Genomic DNA, 17,635 nt, shown 5'->3' with positions numbered 1-17,635 from the left:
TATTGATCACAGAGAAATGAGCTTATCACCATTCGATTCATCTTGATGAAGCGATTCCAACGAGCTATTAATCATCTTTTTACAATTACTAGATACCGAAAAATTTAGCAAAATGTTAAATGGCGCAGTAAATGTAAATCAAAAAAATATAATAATGCCAAATTGCCGATGCTTAACATTTTGTTGAATAACTCGTCAGCCAGTGATCGTAAAAGGATAAAACAAAAGGATAAAACTAACTCTCTCCCGTTCTGCTCACTTGACAATATTTACGAAAAAAATAAAAAATTTTTTCGGAGTTTTTTATTACTTTTTCTTTATAATTTCTTTATTTTAGATAACTACTACGACACTTTACAAATGGGTAAAGATAACAAAAAGAAAAATAACCAGTCTAACAAAGATACTACATCTAAACGTCCTGCCCTCAAAACTGTCGGCGCGCGTTTCTGGTCGAGCCTCCATGTCGGCCCCTTCGAACACTCCACCTTCGACCGCCTCTACTAATAAACGTACCAGTAGCCTCAGTGCGAAGACTCTGTCATGGATGCTTCGATAAACCTCTCACGCCTCCTAGCCCTGTTGAGACAACTTCCGCCGAGATACCTTCTCAACCCGATACCTCCTCTCGACGCTTCGCAACACGCCCCTGCTAACAACAACGATAAAGGCAAAAGCCCTGAAATTACTCCCGCAGTCTCCTTCCCCGAACGTGCTGCCTCTCCGGACGCGTCACAAGCTGCAGTACAATCTCAACCTACACTTTTCTACGCCCGGCCGCTCCTAACGACGTCGATGGCTTTTGGAATCACTTCGCTTCGAACCGCGACGCGTGCGACGCGGTTGATCGACAACTTTCCTTGTTCTCCTCTTATGGTAGTCGTGCCACGTGTAGTGGATCCAACGATTTGAAGAGGATCATCGTCCACTTCCGAAAAAGGATGATCTTGACACGCCACAGCTTCCCCTATGGATTCTTTGTTTGGCTTGCATTTCCATGCATATAACCCCCTGAGCTATTAAAGCAGATGAACACGCGCGTACCCTGGTGGTTACCGACATCCCCCTTTTTATAACTGACGCTCTTTTGCGTGGTACCTTTTCCCGTTACGGCAATATTGTTCGCTGCCATACCCGTTTATCTAAACTTTATCGTACTGCATACATTACCTTTGAATCTACTGGTGCTTTACAGAACCTCCGACTCTACCTGGGGCGTCCTTTGTGGAGGACATTGTTTGCGAATTTGCCCCGCTTCTTTCTCTCCTGACCAACGTGCTGAAAGACGCGCTTATGTTGCTTTACTTGCCGGTCTTCCACGTGGTACTATAGCGGCCGATCTTGCTGAAATTGCCGATGAAATTTCCGCTAAATCTATCAATGTTCCCTTCTCTATGAATTCCTACAATCCCAAACCTTACGCCTATTGCCATTTTGCCTCTGAAACGGCTATGGAAAATGCTAAATCTATTTCATGTGCCCTCAAAGAAAGTTGGCCTTACCTGGCATTCTCCGGATGAAGTCACTTCTCTTTGTCATCGATGTGGTCGCCCTAATTGTAACCCTGATCGATGTGGTTCTTCATCTAGACCTAATCGCCCTCCTCGCCCTTGGCAATCTAATGATAAATTACGTGCTTTATATAACAAGCATCTACCTCCTTCTCATCCTGCTAAACGACATAACCGTTTTGCCCGCCCTGATAACAATAATGATGGACAAAGCCGTACCAATGCTTCTCGCCATCGTTCTAAATCCAGAACTAATAACCGACAACAATCTCGTTCTCATTCTCAACGCCGACCATGGAATCGCGATAATCTCAATAATAATAATAATGATCAACGTCGTCGCATTCCTGATGAAAAGGAACTTGATCACTACGCTGATGGCATGGATGTTACATACCCTGCTCCTCCTACTGTGCTTACTGATTGGAAATCTATTGGTGCTGCTCTTGAAAGAGTAGTTGAAGAATTAGCCCTTCTTACCACACAATTTGCTACCATGAACAGCCGCATCACTAATTTGGAACCGTTGCCACGGCTGCTCGCGCTCCTATTCCTGGCCCTTTTGTCACTAAACCTCCTTCCTACATCCCTTCCTCTATGCAAGGATGGGATGATACAGTGAATCGAAATGATAATAATATCCTCGTTGATGTTAATTCTCCTCCTTTGCAATCAACAAGTGGTTTTTCACCGATTCCTCATTTTGCTCCCATTCCACCTTCCAACGTCGCTCCTTCCTCCCCTATTGATATGGAACAGCGTCTCTCCTCTCTTTCTGATACTGTTGCCTCTTTGGCTGGCTCGATTAAAGAAGGAATCCAACAAAACAACCTCATCTTAGCTCGGCAACAAGGCCAAGCTAATCAATAATTGTTCTCTTTTTCCCCTTCTTTATTACCGATTTATCAGTGTGTAATAATGATGGACAACAATAAACATAATTTTTCCCCTCACCCCTCTCCCCTTATTAAATTTGGTCAATTAAATGTTAATGGTTTATGTTCCCCAGTTCGACAACAACATTTGCTTAATTTTTTTCTCCACTCCTCTTTTGGTGCTTTATCTATTAATGATACGCGTCTTTCCCCTTCAAATGCTAAATTTATTTTCAAAAGTGAACACTCCCAACATCACTTTAAGTCCTATTGGGCTTGTTCATCTTCTTCTTCTCGCCCTCATGATGGTGTTGGCATTTTGTTACGTAATCCCCTTCATAAACATGTTCAAACGATTGATCCTTGGAACGGTCGACTTCTTAAATTAGACTTGTTCTTTCATCAAACTAAAATTTCTATTATTTCTATATATTATCCCCCTTCTGGTTCTGTTCATCAATCTATTTGCAATGATCTTATTGCCAAACTTCTTTCTTGGCTCGATTATGCCCGAGCTAATAATTATTTTGTAGTTATTCTTGGCGACTTCAATGTTGATGCAATCGCTCATTCTAATTATTCACCTAATCATTTTAAGCTTCTTCGCTTGCTTTCTTCTCGGTTTTTTACCGATCATCAAGCTCATTCCTCTACAAATGGTCCTGATCCCACTTTCTTTCATGATAATGGATCTTCTGACTGGATTATATTTGGTCTTCACCTGGTTTTCCTGTTCCCCTGGTCTTTTTTCGCAAGTGGTTACTTGCCCGGATCTCCTTGCTCGTCCTTTTACAGATCACAAAGTTCTTTCAACTGTTTTTGATTTCAGTTCTTGCCTGGCTATTTTGGCTAAATCTCGTCTTAAACAAAAACAAGAATTGCGTACTATTTTCTCTTACGCTTCCACTTCAGTTGAACAATGGAATAATTTTACCTCTGAAGTAGATGATTCTCTTGGAGTTTATTTAGATAGACAATATCGCCCTAATTTTGATTTCTCCTCTCTTTCTCTTGATCGTATGTGGCATGCATTGAAAGCTGCCATAATTAGTGCTGCTATTGAAACTTTACCCTTTCAAAAAGTCTCCAACACACACCGACATTCGTACTCTCCTGAATTAACTAAACTTATTGCTATTAACAAGTTTTTAGATCGATTTTTATATCGCCTTACTACTCGTCGTTCTAATCGGCCTACTCAGATTGCGCAAATGACTGCCGCTTTGCCCTCCCATCTTGAAAATCTTGCATCCTTACTTCCTGATTACTCAGTTCCTACTTATTCTACAACCCCCGCATCTGTATTTAAATCGTTTTTACGATCGCAGAAGACTTTAGTTTCTGCCTTTTTATCTACTAAATTCGCCCAACATCTTACGGACTCAGTGGAATATTATACTGCACTACGTGACGAACACTTTTCGAACTCGCTCGGCACCTTTATCGATTCTGCCTTATCAGTAGAAAAACGTTCAATTGTTCTTGACCGTGTTCTGGTCGTTTTGGACTCAACTCCTACTTTATTAACGGATCCTTCGGATATTAAACATGCGGCTGTTTCTCATTTTCAATCAATTGTTTCTCCTCCGTCGGTCCACTATTCTTCCATCACTTCATTTCCCGCCCGATGGCAACAAGCTTACACTCCTTTTACAAATGTGTCTGCTTCATTATATGATCCTGTTTTGGCGCCTATTTCCCTACAAGAATGGTCTGCTGTGATTTCCTCCATGCCAAATAACAAAGCTTCCGGCCCTTCAAAAATTTCTTATGAGATGATTAAACATCTGTCCGGTGAAGCCTTGGATTTCTCTCTTTTACTGGCCAATACCTGCCTTTCTCGCGGTGATATTCCTGCTGACTGGCGTGAAGCTGTGGTTTATCCTATTCCTAAACCTCACGAATTTGATGCTCAACTCAAGAACACTCGACCTATTACTCTTCTGGAAACAGTTCGAAAATGTGTCGTTAAGGTCGTCACGAATCGTCTTTCCAACATCCTTGCTCGATAATAAAATTCTTCAAGGTGGTAATTTTGCTGGTTTACCTGGTGGCTCTACTGATGTCCCTATCAAAATGCTGGATGCGATTATTCATCAACATAAACATGACTCTACTGATGATCAGGAACTATGGATCGTTTCTCAAGATATCTCTAAAGCTTTTGATTCTATGGATTTAAATATGCTTAAATTAGCTTTAAATAGGTTACATATCCCTGCACTTTTAGTGCGATTTATTTTAAATCTTTTTACACGACGAAATAATAAGATAATTACTTGTCATGGCGATACAGCTGCTTATAGAGTACGTGTTGGTATCGATCAAGGAGAAATCATTTCCCCTCTTCTTTGGGTTATTTATTTGGATCCCTTACTCACTGTTTTGAATCGAAGCACGAGATCCTTTTATTTTAAAATCTTCAGCTCTTTTAAATTACTCCCCACTTGAATTTGAACAACATTCTTTACCAATTTCACATTTAACGTTTATGGATGATTCTACACTTATTGCTTCCTCAAAATCTGGAATAAGAAGACCGTCTTTCTATTACTGCTGAATTTTATACTTTGAATAATGTTCAAGCCAATTCAGCAAAATATGTTCTTCTTTCATCCTCTTCGCCTTCTTCGGAGATTACTTTTGAACTTTCACCTTCCCTTTTAATTTCCGATATATCTCTTTCCCTTTCTTCTTTACCTCTTAAAACTTCATTTCGTTTTTTAGGAGTTTGGTTTTCTTTTGTCCGCCTCTTCTGATTTTGTTCTGAAACAAGCGCGCTCCATGGTTAAAGATATGGCTGCTCTCTTGGGACCGAAGAAATTATTAGCACAACATGTGGCCTATCTCTATAATGCCTGTCCCTTCTTCCGCGATTGGAATTTCGTCTTCAAACTACCCTTTTCTCTGAAAGTACTATTCAATCAATAGTCAAGCCTATGTTTTCAGTACTTCGAAGAAAAGCTGGTCTTGCTGCGACTACCCCGTTGGCCTTATTATTTCTCAAACTTCCATTTTCGCTTCAGAATGCTTTTTATCGATTCCTTTCTTCCCATATCGCATCTTGGCAAAAAATTTTCACTCATCCTGATTTTACAGATTTTGCCCTTTATGCTATTTCTTATCTTCGAAGGATACTTGGGTGCTGAAAGTTGCCCGACTACTATTAACCTAGAACCATGGTCGCATATTGTTTCTTTACGAACGCATACCTTGTTTAATTCGCTTTTGTTTTCTTCGCGTTTGAACATCACGTGGTCTTTCTCCTTCCGGCCTCCGAGGCGCGATCTACAACCTGCTTTACCACTCCGATCTATTCTACCACATTCCATTTTTCAAACAAGTTGGAAACTTTGGAAAAACTTGAATATATTTGTGCTTGCTCAATTGGTTTCTCCTTGTGGACGTTATCTTATGAATTGGCCTGACCTTCGTTATCTCGGCATCGTTGGTCGTAAAGGACGGATTCCTAATTGGTTTACTTTTATTAATAATAATTTTCTTTCTTCTTCCTCTTCTACTTTACTTTTATCTTCATATTTTATTAATTCTTCTTTTACTTTAGCTTCTCCTTGTTTATTAGATCATACTGTTAAAGATTATTCTTTTTATCCTCAATGGGCTATTAATCTTGACTCTGCTACTCAAACTTTATCTGTTGGTCGTGTGTGTATCACTTATAAGAAACAAAACTCGGCTATTATGTCTCATTGGCTTCCTGTTTCTACTGTGGCTGATGAACGATCCTATAACCCTCGTCCCTGGTTGTGCGGTTAACATTCCTGCCTTATCCAAGAAATCTGCCATTAAACAGCGCTGTAACGGCGAAAAGTGTTTTTTTTCGTATTCTTGCACTGTATCGAAGCTTGTGGAATACCTACCAGAAATGCCAAAGTTTTCGCGGCTTATCTTCCCATTACTCTATCTACTTCATGGAGTTATGCGACTTCCTTGGCTCTTGTTCATTTTTCAAACGCTTCTCCCGCTCTTTCTCCTCTGGGCTGATAATCGATAGAATTGAAGATACTATTTTACCACTTTCGGTGCAATCTTTGTACACAGATGGTTCGTTCCATCCTGCCAATGATTCTTCGCCTTCTTCCATGACTTCTGCTTGGATTGCTCTTGATGATGATGGACTTGTTCTGGAATCTTCTTCCATGCATCTCCCTTCTTACTTTCCTTCCGCTTTGCGCTCTGAAATTTCTGCTGTTCTATTAGGATTGAATGCTCTTTTCCGTGATTCGTCAATCTCTATTTATACTGATTGTAGTCAGTTAATTTCACTATGGACACGGTTTGTTGATGCTCCTTTCTCACCGAAGTTGCTCCGAGAACCTAATCATCTTCTTTGGCTTTCTATTCGACAACTTATCATGGACCGTAATCTTAATGTCGAATTGATTAAAGTCCTGCTTCATGGCGATGATATCTACAATATACAAGCGGATTCTTTGGCAAAAGATGCTCATTCGTCTTTAAAACCCACTACTCTACTTTCAACATTTTGTTATGCTCCATGCGTGTTGACTTTTAACTCCTTGCCAATTGACGTGAATATTCGACATTTTCTCCGCTCTATTGCTGATGCTCGTGCTCTTTTATCTTTCTGTTCACTTGCGCGCTTTACTGCTCTTGGTGCTCCTTCACTTTTTGATTGGGCTGGTATATATTTTTGCCTTTCACAAATTAAAGGTTTTGCTTCACATAGGAATGGTCGTCCTGAATTTTGGATCTTCCGCATTAAACTTCTTTTGGATATGTTGCCTACCTTAACTACTCTTCAACAACGTAAACCTTACTTATATTCTCCTGACTGGCTCTGTCCGCAGTGTAATTCTGCTCCTGAAGATTTGAATCATCTTTGGACTTGTCCTTATATTTTACCGGAATTAAATCCCTGTTTAACGCACCGGTCTGAAGTCATTAAATTTAGAGATTCTTGTTTATCTTCTTTCCTTTCCTTGAAATCTTTGGATAATTCCTTTCATACCAATTTTTTTGCTTTGGATTGCTGGAACTATGAAGCTCCTTCTTCATCTTGTCTTTGGCTTACTCGAGGATTGTTGCCTGCGCATTTAACGGCATTTTTGAATCAATACTTTCCTCTCTCTGTTATATACAAGACTATTTCTCCCCTTCTTAATGACTTCCAAGTCGAATTATATGGTGAAATTTGGCTGTGTCGGAATGTTCTTTTCCATGCTTGGGAGGAGTCGCAGGGTATCTCGGCTGCTTCCAAATTACGTGGTCCATCTACAAATTCTTTCCCTAATACTACTTCTCCACAACAACACAACTCTTCTTTGGCGTCAGTTTCTCAGGATTCCTGGATTTCTTGGATATCCTCTTCTATAATTCGGGGTGGATCTTGGATCTCGCACTTGGATTTTCTGCGCCGCTTAACAGTTCAACCTCTTAGGATCTCTTTCTGGTAACGGACTGGATTTTTGGATGTTGGATAGTTGACTCACACTGGCCTTCGGGTAAAGTTGGGGTATGCGATTCTGTAATAGTTCAGTTTTTTCTTTGCTTTAATTTTATTTTAGTTTAGATTTCTTTACTTGTATGAGTCGTGAAGCTACTCTTTTTATTTTTTATTAGTTTATTTTCTTATTTTTGTAATATTGTTCGATTATTTTTCGAAGTTCAAAATATAAATAAAAGATAAAGTCGTAAGATCTGTTTCGCGCAGTGTATTGGATAAAACGCTGGGGTTGGTTACCCCATGCTCAGTGCGGTGGCTTAGTCACCGAGGACCCCCTCATTAAGCCTGAAAGACGGTGAGGTCGCAGGTTCGATTCCTACGACCACGGAAATAAAAAGAATTTTACTGCGGACGCTACAACCAATAGCGTGAAGGTACAGGGATTAGTGTAGTTGGACTGCATCATGGTGAATTAGTGTGTACGGTTAGGCCGCACATTTCAACTAAGGTTCATGGTGTCTTCTAACGTTCCCTATGAGGCCATTGGCATGTGCGCAGTCCTGTCCTTGAGGTCACTACTATACTTGGATGGGACTTCCTGTCCGGGTCGGCTCACTCTACGATACCACTTGGGGTCAGTAATGGCTAGATGGTCGTCCTAGATGGTAAAGCTGAGGGTGCAATATCTTAGTGGTAGTTAGACCTTCTGTTAGGTCTTAGACCTTCAAGGTATTCGTGCATTGAACAGGTAGTAACGTAGGCCATAGGGTTCGATTCCTACTCTTTGGGTCCTGGTTGGTGATCCCTGGTGGTTGATACCCGCCATAGGGGTGATCCTGGACAGATGCCTGCTACTTCCTGTCCGAGTGGTCACTACAATGTATACCACGGGGTAAACAACTGTACTATCGGTGCTAGGTAATCGCGGGCTGTAGTGGCTTTGAGTGAGGCACTAGTACCTAAAATGGTGGTATGGAAGGGTATTAGATGGTTGATGTTACCTGTCGAAAGTCCTCCATGAAAGTGGATGCTCTCTAAAGGTCGTAAAATAAATTGAGTATCAGTACTCGGTGCAATGGGTATAGGATAAGTAGGCGGCGTGTACCTAGCTTCAGATCAGCCTAAAATGGCCCGATGGGAGATGTCTTCTATAGTGGTGCTGTTACCTGAGGCTCGGTATAATGGTTGCCCAAATGAAGATGATAGGACACAGACCCGAGATTAGTCTCATAAGAGGCAATAGGTGGTCTGGCCGTAAACATAGCAAAGTAAAAGGATAAAACATGGCGTGAAGCCGTGGTTTATCCTATACGTAAACCCATGATTTTGATGCTCAACTCAAGAACACTTGACCTATTACTCTTCTGGAAACAGTTCGAAAATGTGTAGTTAAGGTCATCACGAATCGTCTCTCTAACATCCTTGCTGATAACAAAGTTCTCCAAGGAGGTAACTTTGCTGGTTTACCTGGTGGTTCTACTGATGTCCCTATCAAAATGCTTGATGCGATTATCCATCAACAAAAACATGATTCCACTGATGATCAGGAGCTATGGATAGTTTCTCAAGATATCTCTAAAGCCTTTGATTCTATGGACTTGAATATGCTTAAATTAGCTTTAGTTAGATTACATTTCCCTACACTTTTAGTGCAATTTATCTTGAACCTTTTTACACGACGAAATAATAGAATTATTACTTGTCATGGTGATACTGCTGCTTATCGTGTACGTGTTAGTATCGATCAAGGAGAAATTATTTCCCCCTTACCACTGGTAAAAAAATGATTTATCCTACACATATCTTACACATATTGGGTACTTAAAATGTAGAAAATCATACACAAATAATACACATATCATATACATATCAGGTACTAATATATATATCATACATATATCAGGTACCTGATAGGTATACTATATATATAAGTACCCGATATGTGTATGATATGTGTATTATTTGTATATGATTTTCTACATTTTGAGTACCCGATATATGTAAGATATGTGTAGGATATGTGTAGGATAGACCATTTTTTTACCAGTGTACTTTGGGTATCTACTTGGATCCCCTTCTCACTGTTTTAAATCGAGAAGCACGAGATCCTTTTATTTTAAAATCTTCAGCTCTTTTAAATTATTCTCCACTTGAATTTAAACAACATTCATTACCTATCTCACATTTGACGTTTATGGACGATTCTACACTTATTGCTTCTTCAAAGTTTGGCATTGAAGATCGTCTTTCCATCACTGCTGAATTTTATACTTTGAATAATGTTCAAGCCAATTCGGCTAAATATGTTCTTCTTTCATCCTCCTCTCCTTCTTCGCAGATTATTTTTGATCTTTTACCCTCTTCTTTGGCTACTACAACTTCCCTTTCTCTCTCTTCATTAGCTCTTAATACTTCATTTCAATTTTTAGGAGTCTGGTTCTCTTTGTCTGCTTCGCCTCAATTTGTGCTTAAACAATCACGCTCTATGATTAAAGATATGGCTGCTTTTCTTAGCCTACTTATACAACGCTGTCCTTCTTTCAAGATTGGAATTTCGTCTACAAACTACGCTTTTTTCCGAAAGTACTATTCATTTAATTATTACACCCATACTTTCGGTATTACAGAAAAAAGCCGGACTGGCTGCGACTACTCCGTTGGCTTTGTTATTCCTTAAACTTCCTTTCTCGATCCAGAATGCTTTCACTAGTCGAAATAAGGCAAATCGGAAATAAGGCAAATCGTCCTTATTTCGGCTAAATTTCGGCTAATAATTGACGATCATCTGTATATCAGGTGACATTCGGCATAGCCAATTTCCGATTTCACTAGTCGAAAAAGGCCGGCCTATATTCAATTAAAAATTTGACCATGATCTACGATTAGACATTGGTCGAATAGTCTAATTAAACGTCACGCGTTACGCATATCAAAGTTTAAAAAAGGATCTTTTTTAAACTTTCCCCTTTCATCCCTTCCTTTCACTTTACTTCGTCCCTACTTTTCCCTGTACTTTCATCTTTCCCCTCCCTTCCCTATTGTCTTTTCCTTTCCCTTTCGTCCTTTCCTTGCTTCCCCTTTCGCTCTCCCCCTTTTCTCATACCTTTCTTCCGCCTCTTTTTCTTGGAAGTAATGTAAGTTTCGTTTTGAAACTTACATATTTTTTTTTAAATTTTTTTTTAATTTATCTTTTTAATTTTAATTAAGAAATAAATTTCATTATTTTTTTTATAGGACGTGTAGAAGGACGCTAGCTTATTCACGAAACTGGACTTTAAGGTAAAAAACAGGAAAGTGAAGTTTTGTTAATTTAAGAAACGAACTAACGTTTCTTTTCATTATTTTTTTTTGTAGGACGCATAGGAGGATGCCGGCTTTAACATGAAACCGGACTTTAAGGTAAAAAATGGGGAAAGGGGAAGGGGAAGGGGATTTACACAGGTCGAAAAGTGAAAAATCAGGCATCAATCAGTCACCAATCAGTCACCAATCAGTCACCAATCAGCTACCTGATTGGTGACCGATTGGTGCCTGATTTTTCACTTTTCGACCTGTGTTAGAACCAAGATTCTTAAGAATCTTGGTTTTTATTTTTTTTAATATTTCGGAACGGTTACTAACCGTACCTTTCTTTTTTATAAGTTTCGGGCGGGCTTCCTGGTTCCGAAGAATGGAAAAGAACCAAGATTCGTAAGTAAACGAATCTTGGTTTAATTTTTTTTGTTTTTTTTTAGTAATATTAACGAACGGTTACTAATAACCGTTTTTTTCTTTATTATTTTAGGATTGGGTTGGCTTCCGAGTTCCGAAGAATGGAAAGAACCAAGTTTCGTAAGTACGAGTACGAAACTTGGTTTATTTTTTATTTTATTTTTTTTCCTATTATATGAACGGTTACTAACTATTCCTTTCTTTTTTTTATAGGTTCGGCCGTTTGGGTGAGTTTCTGAAGAACGGAAAAAAACTAAGATTCTGTACTACGAATCTTAGTTTTTTTTTCTTTTTTTTAATATTTGGAACGGTTATTACTAACCGTTCTTTTTCTTTTATTTTTTATAGGTTCGGTGTCTTAGGAGGGGCTTCCGAGTTCTGAAGAACGAAAAAAAAACCAAGATTCGTAAGTATATATGAATCATGGTTTTAATTTTGTTTTTTTTTAATTTTATTAATGAACGGTTACTAATAACCGTTCTTTCTTTTTTTAGGTTCGCGAGTTCCGAAGAATGGAAAAGAACTAAGATTCGTAAGTATATACGAAACTTGGTTTTAATTTTTTTGTTTTGTTTAATTTTATTAATGAACGGTTACTAATAACCGTTCTTTTCTTTTTTTAGGTTCGGGTGGGCTTCCGATCTTTGGAAAAAGTGGAACCAAGATTCGTAAGTAAGTACAAATCTTGGTTTAATTTTTTATTATTATTATTATGAACGGTTACTAATAACCGTTCTTTTCTTTTTTTTAGGATCAGGTGGATTTCCGAATTCCGAAGTACGGAAAAGAACCAAGATTCGTAAGTATATACGAATCTTGGTTTTGTTTTTGTTTTTTTTTATTATTTGGAACGGTTTACTAACCGTTCTTTTCTTTTTTTTAGGATCGGGTGGATTTCCGAATTCTGAAGTACGGAAAAAAACCAAGATTCGTAAGTATATACGAATCTTGGTTTTGGTTTTGTTTTTTTTTATTATTTAGAACGGTTTACTAACCGTTCTTTTCTTTTTTTTTAGGATCGGGTGGATTTCTGAATTCCGAAGTACAGAAAAGAACCAAGATTCGTAAGTATATACGAATCTTGATTTTGTTTTGTTTTTTTTTTATTATTTGAAACGGTTTACTAACCGTTCCTTTCTTTTATTTTTTAGGTTTTGGGTTGACTTCCAAAGATCGGAAGAAAAGGAACCAAGATTCGTAAGTAAGTACGAATCTTGGTTTATTTTTTATTTTTATTTTTTATTATTTTGGAACAGGTACTAACTGTTCCTTTCTTTTATTTTATAGGTTCGGGTGGGCTTCCAAGTTCTGGAGAACGGAAAAAGATCAAGATTCGTAGGTATATACGAATCTTGGTTAAATTTTTTTTATTAATATTAATGAACGGTTACTAATAACCATTCTTTTCTTTTTTTTATAGGTTTGGGTGGATTTCTGACGAATGGATGAACCAAAACCAAGATTCGTAAGTACGAATCATGGTTTATTTTATTATTATTATTTTATTATAATTTTGAATTAGCAATATTTATTTGTAATTTAGATAGATGCTAATAATATTGTATTAGAATATAAAAGAAATTTCTTTTGAATGGTTTAAGTTCAGAAAATCAAAGTATATGTAAATTCTTACATTTCTCAGTTTATAAATAAAAACGTGTGTATGAAAAGTATGTGTAATATTATGTCATTTGTGAAGATTCAGAGTTATAATTAGATTATTATAAGGTATCATTTAAATCACATCCATGTACTTTAAGTATTATAGTATCATAGCTATTTATTACAGTAAAAAATACATGAATTTATTACTTAAAGTTTTCCTAAATTGAGGCTTTTTTTTTATAGCAAAATATGATTGTACTACAACCAAATATTCAGACCAATTGAACTAATACAAATGAACAAAGCTTGATGGGCACTTCCATCATTTCCGATGGCTAACTGTCTGGCATGGAAATGACTGCAAGCCAGCGTGATTGATTCTCTTTTACATTTCCAGCATCTTCATTGACTGTTGTACACTTTCAGAATTCATTTTCCGGCTAACTGTAATGTGGGAAAGCATAGAAATGGGGTAACTGCTTTATAAAACAATGCATTACTCAGAAATAAAGCAAAGAAATTTCATGATTTGGCCAACTTATTGTATGTATAACAAAAGCGAAACATAAATTATTCATATTGCTAAAGATCTTTCAATCTATATATCACGAATCAACTTGCCTTGATTATATCCTTGTCAAAATTTTGCATGATCGATATTGGCTTCATTCCTAAAAATGACGAAAGGCTTAGAAAACAAAATACATGAGATATGAAGGCCGAATTCATTCATGGACTTTTAGATCACAAAACGGTGGATTCCTTTTCATATTTATTATTAAAATAATAATAATGATTGTTTTTTTTTCATTAAGAATTAACGAGAAATTTTTGAAACGCAGGCGTGTATTGAAAGTGAAAGATTAAAAACATATGCAATAAATAAATTAAATTACAACGAATATAAACATAAAGAAATAAATAAAGAAATAAAGAAATAATAAATAAAAAATAAATAAATAAATTTATTCTAGAGTTTTCCTTGAAATTTAAGAATGGTTGGAACTTTTTTTAAAAAAAATTAAAATTATTCATTAGTTTAATATAATAAAAATAAAATTTTTAAACATTTTTTTTAAACATACCAATAATAGCGGCCAAGATGAGAATTATAACAACAGTAAGAATAATAGTCATTTTAATATTTTTCCATCGTGATTTTTTATGAAGATTTACAGCTACAGGTTTAAAGCGTGCAGAAGATTCTAATAACGAGTCTAATAAGTAATCAAGAAAAAAAAAATTATTTTAAAAAGTCTTTTTTTTAAATAATAATAATAATAATAATAATAATAATAATAATAATAATAATAAATATAATATAATAATAATAATAATAATAATAATAATAATAATAATAATAATAATATAATATTAATATACTTTAAGTGATACAATAAATAATATACCCGATTGTGCTTTTAATTCATCTAATTTTTTATCTTTCTCAGCAAGTAGATGAAGAGTGTTATGTATTTCTTTTGTTGTTTCTTCAACTTGTTTCTTTACTGATTCAATTTTTTCCGATGACCTAAATAAATATCCATAGAAAAAGCTTAAACATCTCTTCTTTTTATCATTATATAAAAAATTCGTAAAATCAATGAGAAAACTTACATCGTTGACTAATAAATTATTTTCCCCTACTTTAAAAAAAAAATATATATATATAATTATAGATAATTATTTTAAAAGTATACTTATATAAAACACGTTAATCTAGATATACAATTACTAATTAATTAATCTAATATGATAATCAACTTCAAAAAGAACTTTTTCAAAAAAGGTTTGAACAAATTGTGAAAAAAGGCGTGAATTTAAATAAAAAATAAATCATGTTTGAATTAAGTTAACCATTTTCATTGACATGCGTTTGTTTATTACTTTGAGGCGTTTTTATCCTTTTTTTTTTTAAAAAAAAAGCCGAAAAAAAAAGAAAATAAACTTGAACTCTTACATGATTTCATTGAGTTTTGTTATATGAATTATTATTTTTGATCTAGTTCAATTTCGATTTTCACTTGACGAGGCTTAGCACTAAAAAATTATATAAATTTCTTAATAATAAATTCGCCTCAATAAAAAAAAACTTGAATTCGAGAAATGATCAATCAGATTGTGTAACACAGTTTATTTTTGTATATAGAATAATTGATAGTAATCCCAAATATAAACTTTTGATCAATTAATTTTGGCCGGTAAATGTATTGGACTACTAAGTAAAATGAAATTATGAAAAATATGAAAAAACACGTATCTCCAAAAAAGGAAATTAATGTAACATACGACATGCGTACGACAGGGACCCTGAAATTTCGGATTATTATGTCAGGTGATCAACCCATTCGATCGCTAAATGACTACAAATGAAACTATACCAGATTAATTTAATTGATAAGCTTTAGAGAGAAGTCACCCAAAGTGCAAAGTCATTGATGAATAAAACAGATAAAGCCTGTTTATTTTTAGTTGATGCATTTTTTCGTTGCTTAAGTTATTGATTGACCACATTTTTAAATGAGCATAATAATCAGAATGTGTACGATGAAAGATGACGCGACCGAAATTTAGAGCGATGGTTTTTTTAGGTTTATTATGTTGTACCAATATTTATCAAAGGTCAAACTAAAAGCAATATACCATAGATTATCTATTTTGATAATGTTATCATAGCAATACATCTATCATCAACTTTTAAATACTTTTTTAAGTTTCATATATATTTTCCTTTATCTTTTGCATCCTCTTCAAGAAGATATGTTTGCCTGATTGTGCATGATTTACATTTTTTTTGTTACGATTACAACCATAACTGTAAGTGAGCCTCCTAGTGTCCTCGAGGAATCACAGAATCAAAACTCTGAGTCGCCGTCATACGTCTCACAAATGCAATTACTCTAATTATCTAAATATGATTATATGCAAAGTTCAATTTTCTTTTTGAAATGAATGAAATCAATTGAGATCTCGCCGAATAATGGCGTAATATATAATGTGCATGAGTCTGTTCAACAATTACTAAACTAATATTTACTAAGATCGGAGTAACTAACATATGATAATCGACTTGGTGGTGTTTTTTTTACATTGCCATTGTTGCCATCAGCGAAATATATCATGATACGAAATAGATATCAATTTATGCAATTTATGCAATTTATGTATGACTGCAGTTATCAAACATTCAGTATTGCTAAAGGTAATAATAATAGATTCTTAGTGAAGTACTTTAAAAACTAATGTTATTTTTGTTATTTTCAACTTTGATCGTATCTATGTTATCTTTTTTGATGGATATGTTTGATAAGGTTGTAATGATGTAATTTTGTAATATTGTATTTGCCGGTATACCGTCTTTTTATCTCTCTTGTTCATTATTTTAAAATAAAATACATTTTTTAAAATTATTCTTATACTTTAAATAAAGTAAACATTTTTATTTCAAGCGTCAAATTTACAAATTTTTTATAGTATTTGGAAAAAAAAAAGAGAAAAATTCTATATAATATAATGTTCATTTTTTTGTTTTTGAAAAAAAGACAAAAAAAAAATAAAGAAAGAAAGAAAAAAAGAAGAAAAAAAGTATACAAAGGAAAAAAAAAATCGAGTTAAAAGAAAAAAAAATATATTTACAAAAAAGAAAAAACAAGAAAAAAAATATCTTTTTGAATGAAATTTTTCAGGTTTTTTTTTTTTTTATAATAAAAAACCTCGGTTTTTTTTTACCAAAGTTTTTTTTTTTTTTTTGTAAAAACCCAAAAAAATAGAAAAAAAAATAGAAAAAAATTTTTCGCTAAAAAAAGTAAGCGTTTTTTTTTTAAAAAAAGGAAACAATAATTTTTTTGTTTTTTATAATTTTTATAATTTTATAATAAAGGAAATTCTCGAAAATTTACAAAATTGAAAGAAAAAAAGAATTGTCGTTTTTATCTACAATGAAAAATATATATAAAAAAAAAAAGAAAATATACATTGTACTGTTAAAACCTTTTGGAAGTTTTCATTAATTCCATTTTTAATACGTGATATATTATTCTTTTTTTTTGTGATTCCGAAAAAAAATATTAAATCGTTTTTTTTTTTACAAGTAAAAAAAAAATAATGTATTTATAATAGGTTTTTGAAATAAAAAGAATCCAAAGGATTCGTGTATATATAAAAGAGAAGATGAACCCTAAGATTCAATTCGTCGATATATAGTAAAAGTAGATTGATTCATATCGTAACTTTGATTTAACCGTTGTTTGGCGTTTTGTTGTTTTTTTTTGTTGTTTCGATAAACGGATATTTTATTCGATAAAAGAAAAGTAAAGAAAAGTAAAGAAAAAAAACGAAATGTTTTTTTGTTGCTTTCAAATATTAAAATGAAATAGGATTATATAAACAGGAGTGATCTTTCGAAGTTTTTTTTTTTTTTTAAAATCGAAAATATATTTCTTTCTTTAATAGTACGCAGCAAACGCAAAAGAAAGAAGTTAAATTCATCGTTCGTTAAAAAGATA

At 34.6% G+C, this 17,635-nt stretch overlaps 1 protein-coding gene across 1 annotated transcript; it reads right to left on the bottom strand.

The window, feature by feature from the left end:
- Window positions 1-13,987: 13,987 nt before the first annotated feature.
- On the bottom strand, window positions 13,988-14,910 carry OCT59_018573 (uncharacterized protein). The gene is made up of 5 exons (XM_025319972.2): window positions 14,866-14,910; window positions 14,748-14,776; window positions 14,540-14,661; window positions 14,216-14,347; window positions 13,988-14,135 (listed from the first exon to the last, which is right to left on the bottom strand). Coding segments are annotated over exons 2-5 (291 nt in total). The 5' UTR covers window positions 14,750-14,776; window positions 14,866-14,910; the 3' UTR covers window positions 13,988-14,100.
- Between the last annotated feature and the right edge of the window lie 2,725 nt (window positions 14,911-17,635).

This window comes from Rhizophagus irregularis, chromosome 27 (assembly GCF_026210795.1).
Source record: "Rhizophagus irregularis chromosome 27, complete sequence".
NCBI lineage: Eukaryota > Fungi > Glomeromycota > Glomeromycetes > Glomerales > Glomeraceae > Rhizophagus > Rhizophagus irregularis.
Note: the sequence above shows the minus strand (reverse complement) of the source record. Positions and strands in the feature narration are given on the sequence as shown.